The sequence below is a fragment of the Echeneis naucrates genome, chromosome 18 (assembly GCF_900963305.1).
Source record: "Echeneis naucrates chromosome 18, fEcheNa1.1, whole genome shotgun sequence".
Taxonomy (NCBI): Eukaryota; Metazoa; Chordata; class Actinopteri; order Carangiformes; family Echeneidae; genus Echeneis; species Echeneis naucrates.
In genome coordinates, this window is record NC_042528.1 from 10,683,255 (window position 1) to 10,710,458 (window position 27,204).

The 27,204-nt window shown below is 40.1% G+C and overlaps 5 protein-coding genes across 16 annotated transcripts; 4 read left to right on the forward strand and 1 right to left on the reverse strand.

Annotated features, from left to right (window-relative positions):
* The first annotated feature begins 450 nt into the window (after positions 1 to 450).
* Positions 451 to 4,287, forward strand: LOC115059185 (uncharacterized). 3 transcript variants are annotated; one of them, XR_003842172.1, is made up of 6 exons: positions 451 to 506; positions 633 to 968; positions 1,079 to 1,339; positions 1,452 to 1,486; positions 1,588 to 2,440; positions 3,802 to 4,287. XR_003842172.1 is itself a non-coding variant. In XM_029526806.1 (6 exons), the coding sequence occupies exons 1-6, from the start codon at positions 461 to 463 to the stop codon at positions 1,663 to 1,665; spliced, it is 651 nt and encodes a 216-aa protein (XP_029382666.1). In that variant the 5' UTR covers positions 451 to 460; the 3' UTR covers positions 1,666 to 4,287. The 3 variants fall into 3 exon arrangements, 2 of the variants coding, with proteins under 2 accessions (XP_029382666.1, XP_029382665.1); XM_029526806.1 differs by having other exon boundaries at positions 1,079 to 1,132; positions 1,238 to 1,339; positions 1,588 to 4,287; XM_029526805.1 differs by having other exon boundaries at positions 1,588 to 4,287.
* A 4,245-nt stretch (positions 4,288 to 8,532) lies between these two features.
* On the forward strand, positions 8,533 to 10,903 carry LOC115059061 (uncharacterized). The gene is made up of 6 exons (XM_029526657.1): positions 8,533 to 8,671; positions 8,773 to 9,111; positions 9,254 to 9,289; positions 9,502 to 9,594; positions 9,702 to 9,730; positions 9,835 to 10,903. The coding sequence occupies exons 1-6, from the start codon at positions 8,626 to 8,628 to the stop codon at positions 9,955 to 9,957; spliced, it is 666 nt and encodes a 221-aa protein (XP_029382517.1). The 5' UTR covers positions 8,533 to 8,625; the 3' UTR covers positions 9,958 to 10,903.
* An 853-nt stretch (positions 10,904 to 11,756) lies between these two features.
* On the forward strand, positions 11,757 to 13,686 carry LOC115059095 (uncharacterized). Of its 3 annotated transcripts, XM_029526685.1 has the most exons (5): positions 11,757 to 11,884; positions 12,022 to 12,366; positions 12,472 to 12,585; positions 12,830 to 12,864; positions 13,290 to 13,686. In XM_029526685.1, exons 1-5 carry the CDS (start codon positions 11,848 to 11,850, stop codon positions 13,386 to 13,388), a joined length of 630 nt encoding a protein of 209 aa, XP_029382545.1. In that variant the 5' UTR covers positions 11,757 to 11,847; the 3' UTR covers positions 13,389 to 13,686. The 3 variants fall into 3 exon arrangements, with proteins under 3 accessions (XP_029382545.1, XP_029382547.1, XP_029382546.1); XM_029526687.1 differs by lacking the exon at positions 12,472 to 12,585; XM_029526686.1 differs by lacking the exon at positions 12,472 to 12,585 and having other exon boundaries at positions 12,022 to 12,338.
* A 701-nt stretch (positions 13,687 to 14,387) lies between these two features.
* LOC115059188 (uncharacterized) lies at positions 14,388 to 21,200 on the forward strand. 8 transcript variants are annotated; one of them, XR_003842174.1, is made up of 10 exons: positions 14,388 to 15,494; positions 15,953 to 16,095; positions 16,232 to 16,576; positions 16,682 to 16,795; positions 16,915 to 16,952; positions 17,036 to 20,030; positions 20,131 to 20,469; positions 20,571 to 20,612; positions 20,723 to 20,833; positions 21,006 to 21,200. XR_003842174.1 is itself a non-coding variant. In XM_029526811.1 (5 exons), the coding sequence occupies exons 1-5, from the start codon at positions 19,988 to 19,990 to the stop codon at positions 21,140 to 21,142; spliced, it is 672 nt and encodes a 223-aa protein (XP_029382671.1). In that variant the 5' UTR covers positions 19,830 to 19,987; the 3' UTR covers positions 21,143 to 21,200. The 8 variants fall into 8 exon arrangements, 2 of the variants coding, with proteins under 2 accessions (XP_029382671.1, XP_029382670.1); XR_003842177.1 differs by having other exon boundaries at positions 15,988 to 16,095; XR_003842176.1 differs by having other exon boundaries at positions 14,388 to 15,411.
* Positions 21,201 to 23,234: 2,034 nt separating this feature from the next.
* On the reverse strand, positions 23,235 to 26,880 carry LOC115058787 (RNA-binding protein 4.1-like). Its single transcript, XM_029526299.1, has 4 exons — positions 26,733 to 26,880; positions 25,824 to 26,245; positions 25,068 to 25,720; positions 23,235 to 24,716 (listed from the first exon to the last, which is right to left on the reverse strand). Exons 2-3 carry the CDS (start codon positions 26,230 to 26,232, stop codon positions 25,089 to 25,091), a joined length of 1,041 nt encoding a protein of 346 aa, XP_029382159.1. The 5' UTR covers positions 26,233 to 26,245; positions 26,733 to 26,880; the 3' UTR covers positions 23,235 to 24,716; positions 25,068 to 25,088.
* Between the last annotated feature and the right edge of the window lie 324 nt (positions 26,881 to 27,204).

Consider the following 27,204-nt stretch of genomic DNA (forward strand, 5'->3'; position numbering starts at 1 on the left):
ATTTCATTGGGAAAACATTTACTGAGCTAATAAATCATGGAAGAAGTAAGGCAATTTTTTCTGTGCTGGGGCAAGACAGTCACCAAATGTGATCAGATTTCCTCCTCTTAAATGGTAAAAATCTGGTTTAATATAAATTGAATATATATAGTATAGAAATAAAAAGTCTGCCTCTCTATAATTATGGTGATGCAACTCTCACATCAATTTTAACCAAAAGTCCATGAAATCCATGAATGTATATCTCCATTCACTTGTGTTATGTGAGTGAGGGAGGGAGTTATGGATTAGATGAGGAAACAAGTAGAGTTGAAATAGCACGTTTTTGGAGGTGTTGCATTATTCTGGTAGATGTCTGATAGACAAGATGAAAAGTTAAAGACACTCCCCTTCATGGTTGCTGAATGTATAAGAGCTCAGCGGCTCGAACAATCTCTGCAGTGACATGATTCAACGCGCAATGAGGCTCTTCACCCTGATAACAGCTTCATTTCTCTGCTGCATCGGTGAGTACTTTGTCATGAATAAATTTTCTCAACAAGTTATGATGCTATGGGTAGAAAAACACAGCAAACTGAATTAATTGGGGCTTGGTTGATTGTCGCTCTTTTTGTGTCTGCGGTTGGTTTCAGGCTGGATCTCTGTCTCAGAGTCTCGGACGGTGGACGCCCAGTCTGGTGGAGATGTCACATTGCTGTGCTCCAATATTTCCCAGGAAACTACTCAGACAGACTGGTTCAGATTGATCAATGGAACTAAAGCCACCTGCGTCTCCTCCATGTACAGGCCTGATGGCCCAACTTCATTCTGTAAAGGATTTGAACATGGATTTGAAATGAGCACCAACGTCACCATGATCTTCCTTAAGATCAAGAGAGTGAATTTATCTGATTCTGGATTCTATTTCTGTGGCTTTTACAGAGACCAACACACAGTCATTGCTGAAACAACTTATTTAAATGTTCAAGGTAAGATTGTATTTATGCTCAACCAGAGATGCCATTTTCTCATCATATTTACAGCACAAAGACAAAGTAAAGCCAAAGCACGTGAAATAATGAATCTATGCCTTTAACAGGTGATAGTGAATCTGATGAGCTGGAGGATTCTGATCGTGATTATAAAGGAAAAGGTCCTTCATCTCAATGTTTCATTTTCAATGTTGCTGAAGCACATGTAATGTTCGGATTAATAATGTCTTTAGTCACCAGATTTTCTACTATTATTTTCATCGTAGAACTGTCTTATGGATCGCCGATAAGTGTGATACTGGGTCTGACTGTCTTTATGGTCCCAATCGTGATAGTTGTGATTGTTGTAATGCAGGACCGACAGAAAGGTACAACTGATGTACTATTTGTTACTCATCTTGGTGTTGGCTATATGAAGATTGTCAGTGATTTTAAACTAATTATACTCTGTTGACCTTTTCTCTGTCTTTTGTCCTTTAGCTATAAACAAAGAACAACAGCCTGAAGGAAGCAAGGTGGGACATCGTTTTGCAAGCATTTTCTCTCCTCATGGGGAAACACTTGATTCTGTGTAGTGTGTTACAGCGTATGTGACTCTAAATAATCTGTTTTATAGAGTCAGACAGCACGAAGAAGGAGACTTGCATCAGACAGAGAAGTGGGAACTTATGTCATGTATACTGTCAGCAGATAGATCCAGGAAGCAACAGGAGCTCAGGGCTTCAAAATGCCATCGTTGCCTGTTTAAAACTGTGTCTTTTCTGCATCTTGTTGTTCTCTGCCTGGGGATTTTCACCCTTCTCCACTCCTTCCAGTTTGAAAAGTTCTCTTTGAATTTACAGTGAATGGATCAAATGTTTCTGTCTCAAAATGCTGTCTCATACATACAGAAGATCTCCACAGACTTGTATTAACAGAGCAGAAAAAGCAGAGCATTTAAAAACACTGAGTTGAGCACAACCAGTGACTATCATCGCTTGTTTGTCACTGACCTATACTGTCTTAAACATTAAAGATCCCAGCATCCATAAAAATACAGCTCCTCCTTCTGCTTGGCAGGCCCCAACCTTCATCTACAGGACATGACAGCCAACAAAAAGGCGCGTAAGAGCTGGAAGTCAGTGAATTAAACGATAAACGCAAATTGAACAAATCAGATTCTAAAGGCAACAGAAACCACGATAAAGGGAGAGATGTTGCATCAACTCCAACTAATTCTCTGCATCAATTTCACTAGAAAGATCACCTTCAGTCCAAGGCCAGGCTCTCTGCTTTCAGCAACAGCAAATATCCAGGACAAAGTGATCCACTTTACAAAGCTTTTGATTTTCTTTGTCTTTGGTTGTAATCTAAAGTTGAGAAATAACATATGTGAAGTTTCATTGGCTGGGCTAGGGGGGAGAGAGGAGTGTAACGCTGCTTTGAAAGAACCACACGGTGAGGTCTGAATTACCAAAGTCACTCACTAGGTAAGTTTCCTGTGTGCCTGTGTGAGAGGCACATCATGTCTTTGTCACAGCCAGCACACTAAAAGTCAGCATAGAAAATAGAAAGGTTTAATTCTTCTAATTTCTTTTTTCTTGAAATTTGAATTTGAAAAATGAATACATATTACATCTGACTTGGAAAATTCAGAAAGTCCGGTTTGTTAGAAATAGAACTGTTAACATCTTAAATGCCATCAGTTAAAAGGCAGTAGTTAAAGCAGGTTTTTATATGTTGTTGTTTTTTTTTTTTAAACCATTAGTCGCGTCTGCTATTTTATCCCTTTGCAATAGCGATGGTGTTATCGGTAAATAGGTAATCATCAATCACAAGCTACTCATCTCAGTATTGATTACTCTAATAAAGTATAAGGTTCCAAAATAAATCTTTTATCTTTTAGGGTAACTTATTCCAGATTTTTGTGCAGAAACACCCCCTGTTGCATAAAATTGAACTCATGCATTCATGTCATCTGGCCAGAATAGTGGCGGCTGCAGTTAGCTGTGTCTGTTTGGTAGCAACAACTCAGCACCTGTCCTAAGGGAGAACTCAGATTGACAAAGTGGAGCAATGTGACTACAGCGGGGTGTATTTTGTCTGATAAGAAATGTCATGTTATTTGTCTTTAAGTGTAATATTTTGAAATATATTAAAAAAAAAATCACAGTGAGCATCTTGAATAAAGTGAAGTGATATATTTGATATTGCATATTCAGGGCAAGCTATATTTCTGAAGTAGACATAATATGACATGTCAGCAGATAGGCACAGAAGGCAGCTGGACCTTTATTAAGAAGCCTATAGTAAAGAATCAACTAAACTCCAGCACCCCACCACCACCATGCAAAGATGCTATTCAAGGGTGAGAAAAGTCAGAGAAATACATGCAAGAGAAAGATAAGTGAAGGAGGAATTTAAAGTGTCTTGCACCAAAATGTTAGCTGCTTATATATAATAATTTATTGTTAAGTATGCTCTACTGACATGGCAATATTGCAGTTCAGCTAAAATGAAAGCCACAAAACATTTAGTTCCGTGAAACACAACCACAGGAAGAAGCTTTCACATAAAAACCTGACCGATCTTTTTAAAGGTATTATCATTCTAACTGCAGAAAGGCAATCAAGAGCTCCTGAGTAATGAGACTAAGAGTGAGTCTAAGGCCATACTAATTTGGTTCTTAAAATCTGTTTGATTCTTTCAGCTTTACAAGCTCAATCAAAATGTCCGAGGGCAGGGAGACAGTTTTGCACTAGTTAGGACATTCTGGGTTCACACGCTGGTCCTGAGGTCTTTTGGTGTAGAGTTTGCATGTTCTCACTTGGCCTGTGTGGGTTCCTTCCAGGTGATGCTGCTGCTTCGCACAGTCAGAGGCAAAGACATGCAGGTTAGGTCAATTAAATAATGTATAGAAATCATTAATTGCCTGTGCGTGTGATTGGTTGTTTGCCTCTAAATAAACCACCCACCTGTCCAGGAAGGCCCAGCTCTCAGCCTGTGTCAGCTTGGATAGGTTGAAGCCTCCCTGAAACCTCAACAAGTAAGCGGTTTCGATAATGGAATACTGGACAAAATATAAGTAGTTGTAGCCACAGTGGTTACATGTTAGCAGCAATCACTCCAACTTGTGCCACGTTTGCGATACTGTTGGAGCCATGTGACTGTTCATGCAGATGGTGGCATGAGAGCCATTCAGTTTCTCGAGTTATGTGTTGCTGAAATGCTAAGGTCCAAGGGTTGAGTTTAATGGTGTGAGCAAAAATGACTCACTTTGTAGCATGGTGGGTTCTTCTGTGGTCAGACCTAAAAAAAAAAAAAAAAAAAAAAAAAACCTCCTATATGAAGCCACCTTCCTGAAACATTAATAGTTCTCTTGCAGACAACCAGACAACCTGACGCTCAAAAATGAGCTTCACTCTGAAAGCAGCTCTGCTTCTCTGCAGCCTCGGTAAGCCATGGCACTCAACTATTCTCAAAATGTTGTTTCTCCATTGCTAGCTCATGTCCAACTAGTGACCAACTAAATTATCTTAATTTCTGATAGTTACATCGTCAGGTGAGAGCTTGAATCGCTGCTGTTTGTTTCAGGCTGGATCTCCGTCTCAACTTCTGAGTTGTCAACAGTGCACGTCCATCCCGGCGAAGAAGCAACGCTGCTGTGCTCCAACTTCAGCAATTCTCCTTCCCAGATAATCTGGTTTAAATTCATCAACAGAACTCGGCCCGGTTGTGTTTCCTTCATGTACGATTCCGTTACTCCCCCTACTTTTTGCAGTGGATTTGACAAAGGTAAATTTGAGGCGACCACCAACAGCTCTACCATCTTTCTCAAAATCCAAAGTGTGGATTTATCAGACTCTGCGTTGTATTTTTGTGGATTTTTCATGAACAAATACACTGTAATCGTCAGCACAACATATTTAAGGGTTGAAGGTAAGAATGTTGTTATATAACTGTTAATGCAAAAGAAACATGTTCTCATTTAAGATATTAATGAATCAATATTAAAAATAATTCATGGATGGAATGAAGTTATTAGCCTGATCTCCAGCTGATAAAAGTGAGTTTTGTGATTGTCTTAGAAATTACGCACAAAATGAATTACTACTGTTGAACAGAAAAACGTGGGGGTCTGATTGAATCGTTTTCCTCGCAGAGGAGCCTTGTGAGGCAACTGACCTGGTGAGCATCATACTGGGTGGACTGATTGTTGTGCTCACAAAGGTCATCTTCGGCCTTGTTGTCAAAATGAAGTGTCAGACGGGTACTCTTTGAGGGCTGTTCTCTGTCCTGACTCAACACAAACAGACCAATATACAACAGTACCGTTGATAAAAGATGTTTCAGAACCATGGACAGTGATGAATATATGGAAGCCAACAGAATAAAAAAGAAGAAGTCAGCCAAGCCAAAGAAGAGAAGAAACAATTGCACTCTCTTATTTTGAACGAAGCCTATCCCTTGACAAGCTTGAGCGCATGGGCAGAGCTGTGCATAGACACGGCACGACACTTTTGTTTGGAGGTTTTCAATAAAATGATTTGATAATGTAAAGTTCTGAAATGGGATTTCCTGCCTGGCCCTCTTCTGTGGATGAAGAACATCCATGATGATGATCCATTCATCAAATTCTAAGATTAGGATCAGTCCTCCTAAGTCTTTTTATAAGTTCAGCCCCTTCACCTCACTGAGGGGACTCTAGCAAGTCTGTATTAAAAAAAAAATTATTATTTTCTCTCACAATCTGGACTCTGACCTGAAAGACCCTTGAAATTACACTAATTAGGCTAAACTCAGAAGGCTGTTTGCATCAGCCTGAAGAACTTAAGTCTCAAAGCATATTAATATAGATGATATAGATATATATATATATATCTATATTATATCTATATAGATATAGACAAACAACTCTTTGTGCTGTGATGGATTTCAAAATAAAACACTTAGCATGACATCCAACATAACCACCATCTTTCGCCACATCAAGCATGTGGATTTTTCTGACTCTGGACTCCATTTCTGTGGATCTTACTGGAACACCATGACAATAACTGTCAGTGCAACATATCCAAAGGGTCAAATGAAGATTGGTAACTTCTTGTCGGCCTTTTGATTGGAAATGAACAGAAAAGAATTTTATTTTGTTTTGTTTTAGAACTGGTACAATGTTTCTGTCATTCAGCTTTAAAGAAAAAGGAAAAAGCTCCACAAGAAACTGAGGTAATCTGAACCTAAATAACAGTAAATTTATATTAAAGTCTATATCTGACAGGTTTTTACAGACTAAATATTGTCCATTACAGAATCTGGGCTCTGATGATCCGAACTATCTGGCACTGAGATTCAATCCAAAAGCTGAAAGGAGCAGGAAGCCTCCATCAGACGCAGACCAGGAGCTGAATGTTGTGTGCGATGAAACTTCTGGAACAGCAGCTCAGAGCAGAGCTGAGGCTTTTTCATGATGAAGAAAGGGACGAAAGGACAGAAAACCCAGTGCCGACTTCTGATTGTTTGGGTTGCTCTCACATTCTCGCACATTCTGTAGATAGCATTTATTTATTTTAGAATTATAAGCAGAATTAAACAAGTAAATGGCAGTAACTGCTAGGTAGCAGTTAACTAGCGCTTTCCTTCATTGCACGATGTGAACATCTGCCTTATTAATCTAGCAATCTATCTGTTAAATGCTATAAATGGAAACGCAAAGAAATCTCAGTGCTGCCACAAGGCCTTTTTACAAAGACAGACTTTTTATGAAACAAACCACAATGGTTCTTTCATTCACTTCCACGTTGTCTTGTGTTTTTGATTCACCACAATATGAACAAAACTGACTTTACTCTTTGCCAAGTGTTTTTGAACCAGCAGAAGAACTGAGCATCAGGCTAGATTAGAACGCTTTTCATGAAGAGCAGGGTTAAACCGTAGTCTAGACATCTGAAACAAAGTAAAGATGAAACTACCCAACTACCCTCTGTATGCAACTATTTGAAAATACAGTTTCCGTAGGTCAGATACTGAGTGTGCGGTGGCCTGGTCACGTGTCCAGGGTGTAGCTCACCCAATGGGAGCTGGGATTGGCTCCAGCAACCACCCCCCCTCACCCCTGCCCCCTGATAACCCATTAACAGGTGAATGAATTCAAAAAGCTTTATTCATTTTTCCAAACTATTTTTCATTTGAAAAACAAAGTTATATCATCATCTAATATCTTCACAGAGGTGTGTGTTTTCGAGAGGTTTTTTATTTCATTCCTTACCCCCAGTTTATGGGTGTACCACTAAACCCTCATGTTTTTTGTGGTTGTGTTGCTAATAACTGTATAGGTGTTATCACAGCTCAAGGGATAGCAGCACCAATAGCACAGATGAAAATAATAATACATTTAATATTTATTTGAATAAATTACGTATAATTTCTGCACAAATACAAATAAAATTCAAATTAAATTGATTAAATAAAGCAGATTCCACGTTTCCTTGCAGAAGACTGGAACTGTTCCCTGATGCCACCAGCAGGGGGCAGAGATTGTGCTTATGTTGTTTAAAATGAACTGAAGAAAATATCCATCAGTGTAACAAGGGGAGGCCTCTTAAGAAAATAAAGACGGCCCAACACTGACCCCTGAAGTACTATCTTAATTGTTAAAGGGTCACAAATGTCTCACTTTCAGTCTTACAGTCTCACTTTCTGATTGGCAATCAGCAAGAGGGAAAGATATCTGTTGTTGTAAATGCTTCAATAATTCTGCTTGTGATCTTGAACTGTTGTAATGTAATATTTTTTCAAATGTTTTCTAATCTTCCTCTAGAAGTGGTAAAGTCAAAAATCAGAAAATTTGCCTTTCTGGTGAACTAAAAAGCTAGATGAAAAAAAAGGAGGGGGGACACCGCTGAAGGGGATTAACAATCTGGCAACTCAAAAGTTGTTTTGCTACTAATTATTTACTTCAGATATGTGAGTCACTGATTTAAGGTTCTGTTTGTAAGTGATTTAGATCTATTATTTGCTAGTCAATTGTTAATCTGTGAACATATTGTAGTATATGTTATCATATTTTTTGATCATCTGCGACACAAGCTAATGCCAACACATTCCAGGCCCTTTTCATACACTGGCATGATGACAAAGGTCTTTGCTGCTGCAGATTTGTTGGACATTTTTCATTTAATTCATAGTATTCAGTTTCCTTTTAGTGCAATGCCAGCATTCAAGATATATGATAACAGTGGTTTTCAGAATCTTACAATCGCACCTGAGGTTGAATTTGTTCAGCTTGACTTGACAAGCTGGACTATGTCGAAGAACAGATGGCGAGCTGCTCGCCTTGAGTGCGAGTCGATCTGCTAATGGTCTTTTTGGGTAATAACCTGTTTGAAAAAAAAAAACAAAAACATAACACCTATAATTACGTGAAGCAAACATATTTTCAGGTACTCTGATGCAGGTCACATCAAGAGTATAGTCCTATCTTTTCTTATCGCTTCTTGAATATTCGCTGTGAGGAAATGAGAATAACAGGGCGTGTGGGTGCATCAGATAGTTTGGGGGGTGGTGAAAGAACCACAGAGGGGATATGAAGAAGAGGGCCCTTCCTCTGCGTTCAGAAACACCACCTTCCTGAGTACACCCCACTGATAGACATTGCAGTGCTTCAGCTCTAAATGCCATGAAGAACTTTACTTTGATAACATCTCTCATTCTCTGCAGCGTCAGTAAGTACCACAAATGCACCATACTTGCCTTGAATTTCATCATTGTATGTGTAACTTCTTGTCGATGGAGTTCTTGCCTTTCATTGCATTTTTTGTTTCAGGCTGGGTCTCTGTCTCAGTGTCTGCGTTTCAGATCATGAGGAGTCGACCCGGTGACGAGGTCACCCTGCTGATCGCCAACATTTCAAAACACGAGACTGTCACTTTCTGGTTTAGGCTTTTCAACAAAACCAAGCCCAACTGCATCTCTGTCATGGTCAAGTCGGACAGTACTGCTGCGTTTTGCGATGGATATGAAAATAACTTTGAAATGAGATCCAACATCTCCTATCTCTTTCTGAAAATCAAAAAAGTGTCTTTATCTGACTCTGGGCTGTATTTCTGTGCATTTTACTTAAGTGGAAGACCAACTTTTAGTATCGTAGATTTACAGATTGAAGGTAAGGTCAAGTTGTGTTTTTCACTTGCCTCCTATTTCCACAGTTACCGTAATTTTATTTCATGGCTACTGAAACAGCCAAAATTAGCACAATCAGTCCAAATGAAATCAAAACTAAAGTCATTTTCATGTTTCATTAAAAGGTGGGGATGAAGTGACCGGGGACGTGATCCCTAAAGGTAAATCTGTCATTGTGTAAATTTTAGTCAAGTTAATTTAGTCACATTTTATTCGAATGAAATGATTTAGATGAAGAGGATTTTCAAGTTTTCAAGTGTGCTGTGAAATGTCACTGTGAAGATTTTTTGAAATCTTGTGTGCAACTGGCCACCCAACTGGCCACAGAATAACATTTAGTTAAAAGTGTGTTTTGTTACCTTTCTTTTCTCAGAGACTGGTGGACCAATAGTCATGACCCTGTGTGGTGTCGTGACTTATCTCATGATCATCGTTGGTTTTGTTAAAATCAGGGACTCTAAAAGAGGTACTTCAACAAAAAAGTGCCTGATTTAAAGATTATTGTGTTTTTTCTGCAAAAATGTGTCGGCATTGTGAAAAATTCCATCAACACCATCTGTCCCTTTATTTTAGCTGCCTGTAAGGAACCTCAACAATGTGAGGTAAAACAAGATTCACTCTTTATTTTTATGGTTTCATACATAAAACATTTTGTCAGGATCGGGATTTTTCTCTCACACTCAGCTCTTGTTGTAATTGTTGACAGAATGTGGACTCTGGTGGCATGAAGGATGCGGCACACAGGTTATATTCACGGACTCTGAGGCACAGGAGGCCTCCATCAGAGAGCAAAGTGGAGACTCATGTTATTTACACTGCCGGCAGATAGACTCAGGCTGGATGTTTGTTCATGGGCGAATGACAGGAGATCACTTTTTCTTACTTTATATAAAATAATCAGATGACAAAATCTGATCATGTTATAATGCTTATCTTCATGTCTTTCTGTGTCTTCCCAAAGTAGTTGTTCAAGCTGTTCAGATAGCCAGTGTTATTATCACAAATGCCAGATCATTTATTGGGAAACTAAATACTTCCAAATTCGGATAACACAACTGTTTTTCAAATTTGTTAAGACTCCAGCCTGACTCAGTCAGTAAGACGCCAGTTTGAAAATAACGAGGTCTGTGAAGTTTTGTCTGAGTAAAGTCAGAAGTGAAATGAATACTGGCAGTCTGTTTTCTCTCAAGCAAAAAAAGTGATCAAGTTCCATTTGTACAAACGCTGTGACTCAACGTCAGTGTGAAACTGAATATTTTGACTGTGATGTTAATGTGCTTAAAAACACATTTGACCTACTGAAGGATGATGTTTGTGTTGATGCTTTTTCACCCATTCTGCTCTGTGGTTACAGGCAGAGCTGTGAGCATTAGTAAGACGTCTATATCTCTGCCTTCACACTTCACACCAACAGATTCACACCATCAGCTTATCCTCGCATTGTGTACATGAACGTGTGTAAACCTGTTAAAAGTCATCTGGAGCCGTTTGTCACTTCTTATGAAACCACTCAATTTTCTCCACGTAGTGACAGCTCACTGTTGCTGCAGTTACTTCACAAATCTCATGTATGGCTTGGCCACATCATCGGTGATGTGCATTCAGTACAGTGGCCCTGAGAGGTCAAAACTCACTAACTAAAACAGAACAATGCAAATGTGCAAAGCATAGGTGAATTCTATTTGTTGAACTCTGCTGTGACGTTGTTGGTCTTCTGTTTGGTTGTATTTTGTGTATTTGCAGCACCTGTTATCGAAGATTAATAAACTTGTCGAAAATGATCTCAAGTCAGTAAATCCCCAGCAAAGCGGCGAAATAATTTGTAATAATAATAATTTTAAAAGACTAATAACTAATAAGGAAGCGCCATCAACCAGCGGTGTAATCCTGGCACTAAGTCACATGGTATTGAGTGACCAATGGTGTAACTTCCACCACTGAGGCGTCACTCAGTCAGTCAGCAGGTCAGCCACTCAAAATGACAAAAACCAATCAGACGACTCAACTACAGGCAGAAATGAGTCACACTGGTTTGAGTGAGTCAGCAGAGCTCTGTGAGAGCGACTGCACAAGTCAACAGTCATGACCTTCCCACGTCCCCCACCCGCTGCTCACACATGTAAACTCAACGTAAAAGTCCTGCCTTCACGCATACACATACACACAAACACAAGAAAGTGTGAAAAATAAACCAGGCTGATTTTCAAACACAACAGCTAGCAGCTGGAAAGACAAAACTGTATGTTTGCACACATGACGTCACGTCTGGCCAGTGGCAGAGTGAGACATCCTGGGTCAGTGTCTCTATCCACTGAGAAAAACTATCATACAAACACACACACCGACACACACTACCATGGAGCTATTGGATTCCTTCATCTTATCTATGTTATCTAATGAACCCCAAACAGTCAAACAAATATTAAAAATGATACGGTCGTACACACAGTTGAAACTGCCAACACATTTGTCTGCATTGGTTATTATTCATCGTGTTTATTCTGTATTTATTATGATTATGTTGCTCTCATTTAATGAAAACCATTTTTTGTGTGTGTGTGTGTGTGTGTGTTTCTGATATCGGCGCATCTGACCCACACTTCGCATGAGAGGATTTCTACTGTTAAACTGAGCAAAGGAGGTGGTCTCAGTGGTGGAGACCACACTCACAGCTCAGTCAACATCATTCAAGCTGTGAGGACCTACTGCGACAACAACCATGGACACAGCTTTAACAGCTTTACTCTGTATCTGCAGTGAGTACACTGACCCGTCATGTCTGACCACAACCATGTCCTGTTTAACTGTTGATTAATAATTTGATTTGCACGAAGGGGTTTGGTCCTGTTCGATTATAAGTTTAGGAATAAATGTGTGTGTGTGTTTGTTTCAGGCTGGATCTCTGCGTCAGTCTCTGAGTTTCACACTGTGGAGGTCCAGCCTGGTGAAGAAGTCATACTGCTGTGCAACAACTTCACCAAGACTCCAGCTTTCATAACGTGGTTCAAAATGGACAGCAGACCCGGCGCCACCTGCATCGCCTCTTTGTGGAACTATGATGCCAACGTTTCATTATATGTTGGATTTCCAAAAGGAGAATTTAACATGACATCCAACATGACCACCATCTTTCTTCACATCAAGCACGTGAATTTTTCTGACTCTGGACTCCATTTCTGTGGATCTACGTGGGCGAATAAGACAGAAATGGTCAGTGCAACATATCTAAAGGTTCAAGGTAAGAGCAGCAACATTGTCTTGTCTGCCCTTTGTTTGGAAATGAACAAAGTGATATTGTGTAGAATATTAAACAAAAAGTTCAATACATATCGCTTTCTTGTAGAGAAAAAGTCTGTTGAAGCAAAACCTCTGATGTTTTTTGGCCTGGGTGTTCTGGTTATTTTCCTCACCGTAGTCATCATTGCTCTGGTCATCAGAGACAGCAAATCTCATGCAGGTATTTCGTTGTTGTCCGTAGGTCAGTAAGTTTGAGTGGTTGTTTGTTTGGTTGTATGATGGACTGGAGACCTGTCCAGGGTGTACCCCACCCTCACCCAAAGTCTCGGCTCCAGCTTCCCCCCCATGACCCAGAAATGGATAATTGGAAGAAGATGAATGAATTAATGAAGATTTGGAGCTTGCTGTTTTGTTTTCTTTGTTTGTTTCTTTCTTTTAAGTGATGTGCTGTTTCCATCTTTCAGCTGATGATCGAGAACAGAATCTGCAGTGGACTGAGGTGAATTTATTCATAACATAGCTCAAATGTCCTATATTTTACATATTTGCCTTGTTTAATTTGAAGGGCTGATATACATATTTGAGGTTTTAAGAACCAAAAACCAGTCCATGTGACCCTAAAAACTGGAACTCTATTGTGACATCACAAAGTCACAGGAGTTCCAACAACTGGTTTTACAAGTTGGTGTCTGAATACAGGCTGTGAGCATTTCTCTGTGGACTGAGACCTTTGATGCGTTCACAGCGTTAATATAAACTTTATACCTATTTTATAATTAAAAAACACATTGACATCCATTTTTATACAATATGGGACCTTTAAAATTCAACTAAGGTTGAATATTTTTTGCATTCAAATGTGTCAAAATGTGTTATTTAATCCAGCATATCAGCTGTGTGACTGAAAATCCTGTTTTTTTGTAGAAACTGCACTTTGATGACTGGAGAGCTTCAGCAAAAGGCACCAGGAGCCAAAACAAATGGAGAGAATTGGAAACTCGAGTTATTTATGTTGCCAGATAGACAAAAGTTGTGGAGCTGGACCTGCATAAAACTGTCAATAAAAAAGCTTCTAGTTTTCCTATAGAGTCTTCATTCGTAAAAGACTTTTTGCTTTATCCTACTTTCTTTCTCGGCTAAAGCTTGTTTTACTGACGTTGTCTGAAGAGCACAGCTATTGTATGATGAAGGAAGAGTCAGGAAGAGGAGTGATGGACCGAGTGAGCATCACATCACACGTTTGACAGGAAGAGACAGAACAGTGTGGTCTGACCACAATATTGAAAATCACATGACTTGTACATTCCACAATTTTGCAAAAATAAAGTGTGAAAGACAAAAAACATCAGCTTCACTACATCCGACTATTATTTTTATATATATATATATATATATATATATAAATGCTCTTCAGTTTAGAGTTTGGCCCCATTCCCCCGCTGTCATCTATTATCTGACTCTGTTAACGCGCACATATTTATGCTCACAGTAAAAGTCCTGTCTTCACACATGCACACACACACACCCAAACACAAAAAAGTGAGAAAAAAAACAAGTTGGTTTCCAAACACAACAGCCAGCAGCTGAAAAGACAACATGTATGTTTGCACACATGGAGTGACATCTGGCCAGTGGCAGAGATCAGAGATCTCTGAGAAAAACTATCATACACGCACGCACACACACACACACACATCTAGACGCACAGTTATGGAGCTACTGCATTCCTTCATCTTATCTTATCTTATCTTATGAACCTCAGACAGTCAAACAAATATGACAAAGACACGGTCGTACACACAGTTAAAACTGCCAACACATTTCTAAGCATTGGTTATTATTTATTGTTTATTCTGTATTTATTATGATTATGTTGTTCACATTTAATGAAAACCATTTTTAATCATTTTGTCTAATATCGGTGCATCTGGGTCACGCTTCACATGAGAGGATTTCTTTTGTTAAACTGAGCAAAGGAGGTGGTCTCAGTGGTGGAGACTGCACTCACAGTTGCCAACATCATTCAAGCTGTGAGGACCTACTGCGACACAGCTTTAACAGCTTTACTCTGTATCTGCAGTGAGTACACTGATTAGTCATATCTGACCACAACCATGTCCTGTTTAAAAACCGTTCATTCATAACATGATGGACGAGTATGCATGGATCGATTAGTTCTTCTTTGATTTCAGTTTAGGAATAAATGAATGTGCGTCTGTTTCAGGCTGGATCTCTGTGTCAGTCTCTGAGCTTCATACTGTGGCGGTCCAGTCAGGTGGAGAAATTTTGTTCAGATTGTAATAGTCAATGTTAAATATATATTTGGGAAAGTGCGTTTTCACGTCAGAGTGTGACCCCCAGTTCCCCGTTGTCATCAAATATCTGACTCTGGTAGCCAACAGCACTGCGTGTCTCACCGAAGGCTCTGTATCTGCATTATTAAAGGTCACCCTGTTAGCTCTGTCATCCATTGGATGGGGTTTCTTGGCAGGAATGAGATAATTGTCTCTTGACAAAGATCTGCCCAGAGAATGGAAATATGTGAAATGCCAAGCCAGTTTCAAAGTTTCAGTGTGTATTTCACTTTCCACTACGCTGTTCAGATGAACCTGAGGTCAGGAGGTGAACACATCATCATTTTGGATGCCTAATGCTCAACTTTGATTCAATTCAGTTGCCAGTCCAGTCAGTTCTCTTCAGAATTAAAAAAAAAAAAAAAAAAAAAGCCTCCCTCACAAGTGAACAGACAGCTGTTGTAGTTTGAACTTCTACTGAGGAAGTAACGTGCCACCAGCTCCTCTGCTTTGAGTGGGGGAACTCAGATTTAATGCTCAACACCTCCCTATCTGTCACCTCAGAGTGAAATATCAATCTCAAACTCTGTCACTGCTCCCATGCTCCCCACATAACAGTTATCTGTCTAACATTCACGCAAGCGCACATCGCCACATGATTGTGAGACGGTACCTTCAGCATTGTGACACTTGCAAAGCCTCAAATCGACACATTGTCTGACATGACAGATGACATCAAAACTGCATCAAGTGTAAGTCTCCTCTTCCTCTGCTATCATATTACCATTTGAACCTGCTCCCTGCAAATGATAACCCAATCATTACCATCCTCCAGGTAAGATTTTCAATGCTATTACTCCCACTGAAAGTTTGCACTATAATGAACCCAAGATCAAGTCAATGTCCACTTTTTTTTTTTTTTTTTAGCTCATTATGAAGTTTACCATCGATATTTAAATCACCTTTAAAAAACAACTCACATTTTCACAGTCGGTGTTTGCTGGTACATCAGATCAAATCAAAATCAGATATTAACAAGAATGACAAGATTTCCTGATGTGCCATCAATATTTCTGTATTGTCCAAAACATAATTCACACAGCAGAGTTAACCGCCCATGCAGACACTATTATGTGTCCTGATAGAGGAAAGATTACACTTCTTTGGGCTGTATTGACACATTTTGCTAAACTTGCTAACATATGAGCACACCATCCGATAACGGGATAACTTGTGGTGTTCTCTTTGTGTAAAATATTCTATGGCCCTTTTTCTGACTGTCTTTGTGACCAGCCGGATGAACAGAAGAATACTGCCTTTTTACACAGAGCCCACTGTCACTGTGGTACGGTTCAGTTCAACATTAAAGGCGTGAAGACCTACTTTGCAGGCAAACATGAGCTCTGCCTTTGTAGTCGCTTTGCTCTGCACCTTCAGTAAGTACTCTCACACATTATTTATCTTTCTTCAGTAATCTGGTTAAATTTAAACTTGCACACTGTCCATTAATAACATAATTTCTGTGGGTTGTTTGCTTCCTGCTCTGAAAAAATGTATGTGTGTTTGTTTCAGGCTGGATCTCTGTGTCAGTCTCTGAGTTTCACACTGTGGAGGTCCAGCCTGGTGAAGAAGTCATACTGCTGTGCAACAACTTCACCAAGACTCCGGCTTTCATAACGTGGTTCAAAATGGACAGCAGACCCAGCGCCACCTGCATCGCCTCTTTGTGGAACTATGATGCCAACGTTTCATTATATGTTGGATTTCCAAAAGAAGAATTTAACATGACATCCAACATGACCACCATCTTTCTTCACATCAAGCACGTGAATTTTTCTGACTCTGGACTCCATTTCTGTGGATCTACGTGGGAGAATAAGACAGAAATTGTCAGTGCAACATATCTAAAGGTTCAAGGTAAGAGCAGCAACATTGTCTTGTCTGCCTTTAGTTTGGAAATGAACAAAGTGATATTGTGTAGAATATGATACAAAAAGTTCAATACATATCTCTTTCTTGTAGAGAAAAAGTCTGTTGAAGCAAAACCTCTGATGTTTTTTGTCCTGGGTGTTCTGGTTATTTTCCTCACCGTAGTCATCATTGCTCTGGTCATCAGAGACAGGAAATCTCATGCAGGTATTTCGTTGTTGTCTATATAAGTTACAACTTTACAGTTTGCATTTGTAATCCTGTTTGCCAGAAAGTATGAACATACATTTTGATCCATGAACTGACCCGATCTCATTGTCATTCAGCTTTAAAGAAAAAGAAACAGACTCCCCAAGAAACTGAGGTAATCTGAACCTAAATAACAGTAAATTTATATTAAAGTCTATATCTGACAGGTTTTTACAGACTAAATATTGTCCATTATAGAATCTGGGCTCTGATGATCTGAACTATGCGGCGCCGAATTTCAAGCAAAAAGCCAAAATGAGCAGGAAGCCTCCATCAGACGCAGACCAGGAGCTGAATGTTGTGTACGCTGGCATCAGATAGACATCTGAAACATCTGGAACAGCAGCTCAGAGTGGAGCTGAGGCTTTGTCATATCAATCTGCTTGTTAGTTACAATCACTGTAAAACATGTTACAATAAAGATTTAAAGCTTGTCTAAACTGTGAAATCTCATATATAACAGCAAAACAAAAGTTTGTTGGGGAGACAATGGTGATTCTTTTACAGTGATAAGGACAAAGTGACTGAGCTTCGCATCAGTAGTTTGACAGGAAGAGACACCACAATGTGGTCTGAGCCCTGCTAAGATTAAACCCATGAGCTCTGTTAAGTTAAACATCTGCTTCTATATGAGCACCTTCTGAAACAAGACATAAAAGCAGGCTGTTGATCGAATCACCTGTGTGTCTGTGCTCACGTGTCACGTAACTGTATGAAAAGTTAAAGAAGTCATTGCTTGCCAGTGACAAACGCATACCCATACTTGCACTTTCCACTTAGTAACAAAGTTGAAAGAGTAGCCTCACGTCTCAGCCACAGGAAGACTGGCCCTTAGCTCTGCGCATCGAAACCGCAAACGTCATTTCCATCAATGCCACACACACACACACACACACGCGTACATCTTTTGCTTGGCCTGAATGTATCAACATAGCATACGGGCACTGCGCCAATCAGATGAGAGGGACTAACTGAAGAAAAGGCGGTAGTAGGTGTTAGAGGCAGCAATAACAGATGTCATTTATGTAATAAATCCAGTATGTATCTTCCACAAACTAATCTGGTCAATTATCAGTCACCATCACATCAAAACAAAGCACCAGCGGCTGCTGTGTTTTCCTCTCTTATCTTATGTCTGGCATAGTCTTTATTTCCTTGACTAGTGTATTTTCATACACTTCCTGTGCCGTTAGTGCCTCCACATTTTATCAGTGAGGTGTTTCATTCGAATTGTGTTTTGTGTTCATGTTATATTTTATACCCGCCGACCACAATTTGTGGATGGCCTCCTTGGAGTGACACTGTTTTCTGTTCTGTTCTGCCTGGGCCCCCCGTACTCTCAAACTGTTTACCCTTGAGCCAATCAGCTCGATAGAATCATTTGCAATCAAGAAGCTGCATGCCTGTAACTGTAGGTGGCAGTGGCGCTTTCATGTGGTGTGCCATGAAAAAGTGGGTGATGAAGGCCGGTGTGTGTATTGTGTCTTACACCCCAACCACGCTGATAAGCCCCCTGAGATTTGCCATTAATCCGGTGAAAGGCCTCATCATTTTCATAAAAAAAATAAAAATAAAAAAAAAAAACAATCAGCACAGTTTCTTTTATTCGCTTTCTTTTTGTGGGTTAAAGTGTTTTATTTGCACCCGCCATGAAAACTGCGGCTAAATCAATCATGCAAGTCACAGGGCTGACTCGTTGCGGTGGGCCCTAATAGCCGAAAGGGGAAAGAAAATTTTAGAGTTTATTTATGCTGCCCCAGAGTTAATGATGCTGATGAATTACACTTATTACAATTTATTAGATTTTTTTAAAATGATTCTTTATATAAGTCATTACGTTTATTTTGCAAAAGCAAATTGTTAAAGCTGTCGTTTGTTGTAAGTTTGTGTTACAACTTTTCTCCTGGAGATTGATGCAGCAAGTCACATTCATCTTGTTGATTTAAAAGTGTTTATGTCGTTTATGTCCCGGGAATGTGTTGTCTCGTCATTTCCTGTTTTCTTTTGAAATTCCTGCGCTCCTTCTGTTTCACTTTTCATGCCCTTCCTCCTGTGCCTGATTGGTGTGTCTGATTGTCGTTCCCCACCCTGATTGTGTTCAGCTGTTCCCCATTACTTTGTGTAGAAATAGTCTTTGTCCTGTAGAACTAAGCCAGCTCACAGTAAAGTCCATGCCCTCTGTTGTGTCTAGTTTTCCTGATTTATGTTGATACTTTGATCTTTTGTGTCAATACCTTGTCTAGTATGACAAGGTATTATGCTATTATGCCGAGGAGTGCTTGGAACAACCAAGCAAAGTCTCTTTTGTTTCTACTTCAACAGTCATTTCCAATCATTTGCTTGCATCTTTTGATGCTGTTTGCTATTAATTCTGTGAGCCATTTTGAGTGGAATTTAGTAAATTAACATTTTTTTAATTTGCTGCTTTGTCTCGCAATTTGTGCGTTTGGGTTCAGAGTCATAACGTTTTGTCAGTTTTACATTTACATGACTCAGGCTGAAAAGCAGGGTTAATAAAGTTAATATTTTTGTAAGTGGATCTGTATTTCTTTTTCGTTGTTGTTGGTGTACTTGAAATTAAATTTAACAGAAAACTGTTGCAAACCACTGCTGTAAGGTAAGCCCTATTTTTTTTTTCTCTCTTTCAATAAACCTTCATTGGAAATTAAAAAAAGGTTCGACAAAAACATTAATCCTATCAAACTTCATGAAATCACTTTATGAAATCAACAGCCTCTCAGTTTTTAATCCTGGGTGTGTCCAGACCATGTTTTCACCTGCCTGTCCTGGCATGTCCCGCTTTTGGCCCCTGGCTTTCTTTTTCATTGTAAAAGCTGCAACAGCCACGAAACTTGAAATGATAATGAAACCTCCTGCTCTGATGGACAAAGACCACACTTGAGCAACGGAAGGGAAATCTGACAATTTAGCTGCTGAGAACTTCACTGCATTCACCAAGCAGTGACTGCTTACCTCTCCTGTTAAACCCTTTTTAATGAAAAACAACATATTTCTCTTCTGGAGAACCACTGGAGCTTTTTTTTTTTCTTTTTTTGCTCAGATGTCATTTCTGTGGCAACTTTGAATGAACAGCCCCACCTCTTTTCCAACAGAGGCACAAAGTGTTGTTGGAGTGAGACGATCAGCAGCATGATGAGGAACTTCGCCTTGCTGTCAGCTTTACTCTTCTGTAGTAAGTACTGACACTGGATTATTCAACATCCTCTGCATTATGTCTAAATTCAGATGCGGTGCTGTATCAGCGCTCTTGTTGTTTGGACTCTGTGTTTCAGGCTGGATCTCTGCCTCAGTGTCTCAAACTCAGACTGTGAAGGTTCAGCCTGGAGAAAACGTAATGCTGCAATGCTCTAACCGTTCCAGTTACCAGACTTACTCATTCTGGTCCAGACTTAATAAAACCCAATCCAGCTGTATCTCCTCTTTGTATGATTCGGAAAACAATGTTTTATTCTGTGATGGATTTGAAAATGACAAATATGAAGTGAAAACCAACATATCCACAATCTTCCTTACAATTAACAAAGTGGATGTATCTGACTCTGGGCTGTATTTCTGTGGAATTCATGTGGCTGGCCATGCAATACTAACTGCAATAGATTTAATTGTTGAAGGTAAGGATTTATCCTGAGATGCTTTTATTCAGTTGTTTAACTGATTTAATTTTTTCATTTTCTCACTAATTGATTAAAAGAATGTCTATATTTCATTAAAGGTATGGAAGAGCCTTATCTCGCCAGTGAAGTCAGGTGTAAACGTAAGATTCTCCTCAATGTTTGCTTAACTGTTGTGTAAAACATTTTGATGGTCTCACTTCAGTTTTTTATGTTAGCCGTTGAAGGACAAACTGTTGTGTCTCTCATGTAGAAGATCCTGATGAGGTGACAAAGCTTATAGCTGTGATCCTCGGTGTTGTGACTGGAGTCCTCGTCATGGTCGTCATCGGTCTGGCTGTTAAACACTGGAGACTTCAGAAAGGTACTTTAGAGAGCAACTGAATCTCTCTTTTGCTTCTGTTCACATACATTTCTGTCATGATGGTGGAATAATTCCACACTTCCTTTGTGCCAAAACATGATTAACATTTGGACGGTGGACAGGGACAATGAGGCTGAATTGATGGGCTCACCAGGTTTTTTTCTCTGCCAAGCACACAATCGACAAAATAAGAATCCTGAGGAGCTGAAGGAAGAAGCTGTGAGGCTCAATTCAAAAGCCGACAGGAGCAGGAAGCCTAAATCAGACACAGACTTGGAGCTGAATGTTATGAATGCTGCGACCACATAGACCAAGGAAACCCCTGGAATGGTGGTTACTGTCTTTTGTTGCTGTTGGTTGTCATATGTTTGCCAAAAAACTTACTTCCCTAATAAAAAAAAAAACTTGCTTGATGTCATCTGTTCCTTTATTGTCTGTTAGACTGAGTGCAGCTCATGATCGCTGTGCGGTGGAGGAGGAGGAGCCAGGAGAAGACACTGATGTTTGACCAGAGTCTTTCACCTTGAGGGTTAGATTAAGATCTGAGACACGGTCACACCAGTGTTTGACAGGAAGAGACTGCACTGTGTGGTCTGAGCTCAACTGATGCAGTGATGTACGATCATTGACGCCCTGCTGGATATTTTCCATTGTGGTGATGAACAGTGCTGTTATTGAGGTTCTAACCACAGACACTCAGGCCTTCAGCTTTCTGCACCATGACCGCAGACAGCAAAGAGCAAACACACTGGGAAACAGGGAAAATGTGACTGACTGTGGCAGTTGTGAGACGAGCAAGTCAGAGGAGCTTATCTCCTTTAACTTAAGAATCAGTGGAATCATTTCTTTACCAAAGGAAAGGGGACCATCTTGTCCTACAATTCCTTGCCACAGTGACTTTTAAAGCGATGCAGCATCATAGTTTCAACATAGCAGACAGGCACAACACAGCATCTGTTACATGACATCACCTTTGTTTGCTTCTCTCAGCTCAATATCTGCAAATATAGATTTATTCTTTTTCAAATCCAATATTATCACAACAGTACAATAATTAAATGCCATCTCACTAAATCCCTTCAATGCAGATTGCACATATACAATTTTCTTTGTGTGTATAAAAATGTCAAATGCCACAAAGCTATAGATCCTTGTCTGAATAATTTTATTCTTAACCCTCAATTTAATTTCATTATTTCAATGGCTTAACCATTTCAGCATGTGTGACCCTGCCCTGTTATTTTATGAATATCACTCAATCTTGTTTTTGGAGTTAGGAAAGGATTATTTATCATTCAAGTGTTATAAATAAGTCTTGTGCCAAACTTGCCTTTTTCTACATTCTCATGGCGAGGAAAAGTGAAGGAAAAGTGGTGAGGAAAGGAAAAAGGCTGTTGGAAGAGCAGGGTTAAAGTGATTCATTGGCCAAGCATGCCACCAGACCTCTCATCAAAAGAAACTTGGAAGTCCTTAAGACAAGTTGAGTGTTGTCCGTGATCTGAAAGAGTTCATTCTCCCAGAGAATGGCAGATATCCAGTTCTGTTGTCAACTTCATTCTATCTAGAATGGTTGATGCTGTTCTTCAAAATCAAGGCATAGATTTAGTAGCAACACTTTATTTGAATAAATGTATTATTTACATTTTTTTTTTATCCTAAATACGTTAGGTGACCACACCTTTGTGGTAAACTACTCATATACTCATTTTGTTTTAAAATTATGTTTAACACACCTTTACCACTTCATAGACTGGATTAAAGCACAGAGCTGATCGTATGGATGCTCAGTGTCGAGCCAGCACCGAGTTTTGAATTATGAGCATGTTCCCTCTGCTGGCCTTCAGTGGGACTTGCGAGTTATCAAAACTGAAACTGAAACTGAAACAGAACCACACCCACTGAATCATCAAAACACTGAGGAAATATTTATAGCTGACTCAATGTATCAAAGAGAGGTGCGATGTATATTTTTGTTGGACACCAGTTCCCTTAAACTGAATCATTCTGATTTAAATATTGACCTATTAAAATGAGACCAGCGGAGCTTGTCATGATAGCCACAACTAGGTGTAAAAGCTGTGATTTTACGGGGCCAGCCCATTATGCTTCTTTGTTGTGGAACCCTGTTGTGCAATGACAAGGATAAGCCAACCTGTTTTAACAACTTCATTATTATTACATGAATGGTTGAAATAATCTGATTCAGGTAATGGTTAAAATTCATTGTGAGACTGTCATAAATTTTCTTTGGTTTCTGTTCTGAATGATTCATTTCTAAATTGGAAAAATACTAAAATTGCTCAAAATTGAAAAGCCTTGATGCATTTTGGGAAAACTACAAAAACACAATGTCAATGGGAGCTTGCAAGTTAACAGCGAGTCTGTGTTATTGGTGTAAATATTTTATTCATGCAGGTCAGATTCCAACATGGCAATACAGAGCACTTTAACTTTTCACCTCCATCAAATTCATGTAAAATATTAATATTTCACATTGACTTTCTCTTCCTGCTTTAGTCAAACTTTTGTCTGTAAATCAAGGTGTAAAACTTCCAATGTCTTACAGTCTAAATCTTACCTTTTGTCCAGTCAAACCAAAACTATGCTCAATGCCTGTTTACATTCTACTTCTAAAAACATTTATCTTAAAGCAAAAACATGCTGTACAATTTGCTGGAAAATGGGACTGATGTATAGTCTTGAATTATTTTCCAGCAAACACTGACAACAAAGAGGTGTAGATTTACAGATGAATTGGTTATCTAGAAGTAATGAAGACAAAATTAACAATAACTAACACTCTAGCTCCTGTGAATGACCTAAATCAAATATTCAGTTCTAAAACACTCCAGTAAAAGTCATGTCTGTGGTAGGTGCAGTAATCCTTAAAGCCCTGGACTTACCTGTGCACTCTGAAGATCTCCAGGAGCCTCTGATGTCATCTCCCCTCAGAGTCAAGGTAAACTAGTCTCATCTATAAACTCTCACCTGCTGGGTGTGGCCTTCATTCACTTAAGGTATGGTGGGATCATGGGAAAGGGCAGGGTTAGGCAAAGTTTCGCTGATGAATGATAAATAATGTTTCAGGATTTCAGAGAAAACCAGGGAGGTGATATTTATTGAACTGCCGTGACGATTTTAAGGTCATTTCATCGTAAATGAGCGGATAAGCAATAAATTTGTATTTACGAGGATATTTGAATCTATTGAAGCGGTTACACTGTTTGTTTTAGCGCAGGGAATGATTTTTGAGCAAATCTGTGAACAACATTACTCCACAAATCTATTTTATTAAAAAAAAAAAAAAAAAGGTTAACTGGACAGGTACATGTGAACGCTTTTTGGTAACTGCTCTATTTACAGCTAATGTCTAGCTGTAAAAATACGCATGTCTTAGTTGAAATTTTCACAGCAACGCTACATGGAAGTTTAGTTTTCGATATAAAGTTTATCATGATGGAAGCAACGTGCAGACTAGATTTAATACCAAACATAACTCAGTTCAGTTAAATCTACAGTCACATGTATCGCCTAGGAACTCCTGCTGAAAGGCTTCAGCTGTCTAAAGTTACACACCACACCAGAACACTAATTATCCAAACGTAAAAGGTACAATAAAAAAAATAACAAAAACACGCCTAACTCAAGACGTCAAGCATTAAAAATGCTACAGCACAAAGACAAACTAAAACAATTAGGGGGAAAAAGGCGAGATTAAAAGTTGTCCCAAAATAATAAAAACAAAAAACAGACGTAGACGTCGGCAATTCGGTTCCTCCTGTGAGCATCTCAGGGGAACGTAACGCGCTCTGCCGCAGACAGGAAGTGGATAGTGTCACGTGCATCAGGAGGCGGCGAGTGGCGACGCAGTCGGACGACAATCCTGAAAAAAGAGCAAATAACACAAATGAACTGTCTGCAACTGTTAGAAAGCACGTTGTTCCATCGTTTTTACCTGCATGTCTACTTTTTTCAAGTTTGGTATAGAGATTTGTTCTTCAGTCACAGAGACCCCTGGCTGGACAGTCTGCCTTTCTCCGATTGTGCAACATTTGAAAGGGTTATGAGTTTTAAGACTAGTTGGTGAACAGACGTGCTTTATCAACGAGTTTGCATTTTTTTTCTCCAAAAAAGAGATCTAGACCGTACGGATCACGTCACAGGTTGGCACTGCCTCTTCAGGGATGAAGGGCAGAATTGATATGAACAAAAATCTACCTCAGACTATTCTCACCTTCACATGCCGGCGCCTTGCTTAATAAGCATAGCGTGTAGGCGGTGGCGGGGGCAGTCGGTCTGCGTAGGGGTCCCTGGCACGTGGAACTCCGTATGCCGGGACCCGGGAGACCGGAGAGAGTCGGGAGCGCTCATAGGTGTAGCCATTAGTGGAAGGGGGCATTGGCGTGCTAGGCGCTCTTCTGAGGGGACTGCGATCTCGGGGATAGTACGAAGACGGGGGAGGTGGGAGGGGCCGACGCTCATACGGGTCAAGCGGAGAGGTCATTAGGCGGTCTCGCACGACGGCTGAAGGGGGAGGGGGAGGTGGAGGGGCGCCAGCACGCTGATCCTCATAAGAGGCGATGCCATAAGGACGAGCTCTGTACTTCTCATAGTAATCTACCACGCCATATCTGTCCCTCTCACCCTCATAGGGACGGTCGGGATAAACAGCTCGTCTAGGGGGAGGGGGTGGCAGTGGGGGAGCTGGGTAACCTGGGGGCATATGGCCAAGGCGGCCTCTTAGGTAGCTGGGAGGGGGAGGCTCATGCCTCTCTCCTGGATAGCGGGGGGGCCAGTAGCCACCTCTGTCTGGGGGAGGAGGGGGGTAATCATCACGTTCATCGTGTCTCGGACGGCTCTTGGATATCTGGACATGGATGCGCTTCCCTAAATACAAATAACAGAAAAAGATAATATGGATTATATAACCAGGTTTATAACAGCACATACAAACTTAATGACTTTATTTTCCATTGCTGCCCTTTCTTACCTTGGAATTCAGTGTTATCCAGTCCCTTGATAGCATCCATTGCCTCATCAGAGTTTGACATGTGTACAAAAGCAAAATTCTTGACAACAGCACACTCTGTGACCGTGCCATACTCTTCGAAGAGTGCACGGAGCTCTTCATCAGATCCCTTCTCTACATTTGCTACATGCAATTTCACAGAGCCCTGGTTCTTCCCGTGACTGGCCTCCACATTGATTGGTGTGCCATGGAGCTTGTAGAGATGCAGACTTTTGATGGCTTTGGTGGCGGCCTTGCGGTCGTCCATGTGGACAAAGGCGTAATTCTTGATGATGGCACATTCTGTTACTGTGCCGTACTGAGTGAAGAGGGCTTTGATTTCCTCCTGGTCTGCCTCCCTGGGCAGATTGCCCACAAAAATTTTCACCATTTTTTTAAAAGACCTGTTCCAAGACAATTTAAAGGAATTAGATTAGCAATGGCGAGAAAGAAAAACAAAATGGTATTTCCCTTTTTATATTACACTGAGTAGCAGACTTGGAGCTTTTACTGTCATAGCAGGGAATTCAGTAGGCCCAGTTCATTGCAAAATGGCTGACAAACCGTCCAACTAATGCAGCAAATAAACAAATTTTAGCATACATGACGTAATTCGGTGAAGCTTACATTCTTGATCCTTTGCTACAATGCAAACACCGCAGTGAGGATGAGTATTCAAATGTAAACACAACATCTGGTTGTAATTTTTAGAAATCAGCGTAACCTGGCTGTTAGCAAGCTGCTAGCTGCCGCGGTTAGCTCTCTAGCTAGCCTCGCAACCAGGCCCGAATGAGGCACTACAAAGTGGCAAGACTGCTAGCATCCAGGCTAAGGAGATATTTCGAGTTTTTTTTCAATGCGCTATAAAATGAATACATAATGTTGAATTACCTTCTCTACCGAGCTGCCTCTACTTAGAACTCAAGCCCGTGTTGAAGAAGATTTCCTGACCAGCTTATGCTTCGTTTTTTTTTCCCTATTGACCGGTTGTGGCAGCCGGCTTCTTCTTCTTCTTCTTCCTCGCTTGTGTTTTTCCCGCTTTGCCACAACCACTACCGCCCCCTGTTGCTCCACAATAGTCACCGCAGGTTCATGACAAATAACAGAACAGAACAGAAGTTCAGTTAATGCGTTTTGTCTCTAATAATAATAATAATACACTTAATGTTCTTTTTTTACTGTACAATTTATATTCACAACATGGCCAAGCTCGCGTTGTTTGCTTTTTTTATGGCGAACTGTAAATGCAGTGGCCTACCTTACGACATGTTCAAATGTCAAAACAGTGCTGCAGGCAAGTAGTCTCGTTCTGGCGCGGATGACAGGCGATGTGATCCAGTTTAAAAAGTCTTTCGTGAGAAAT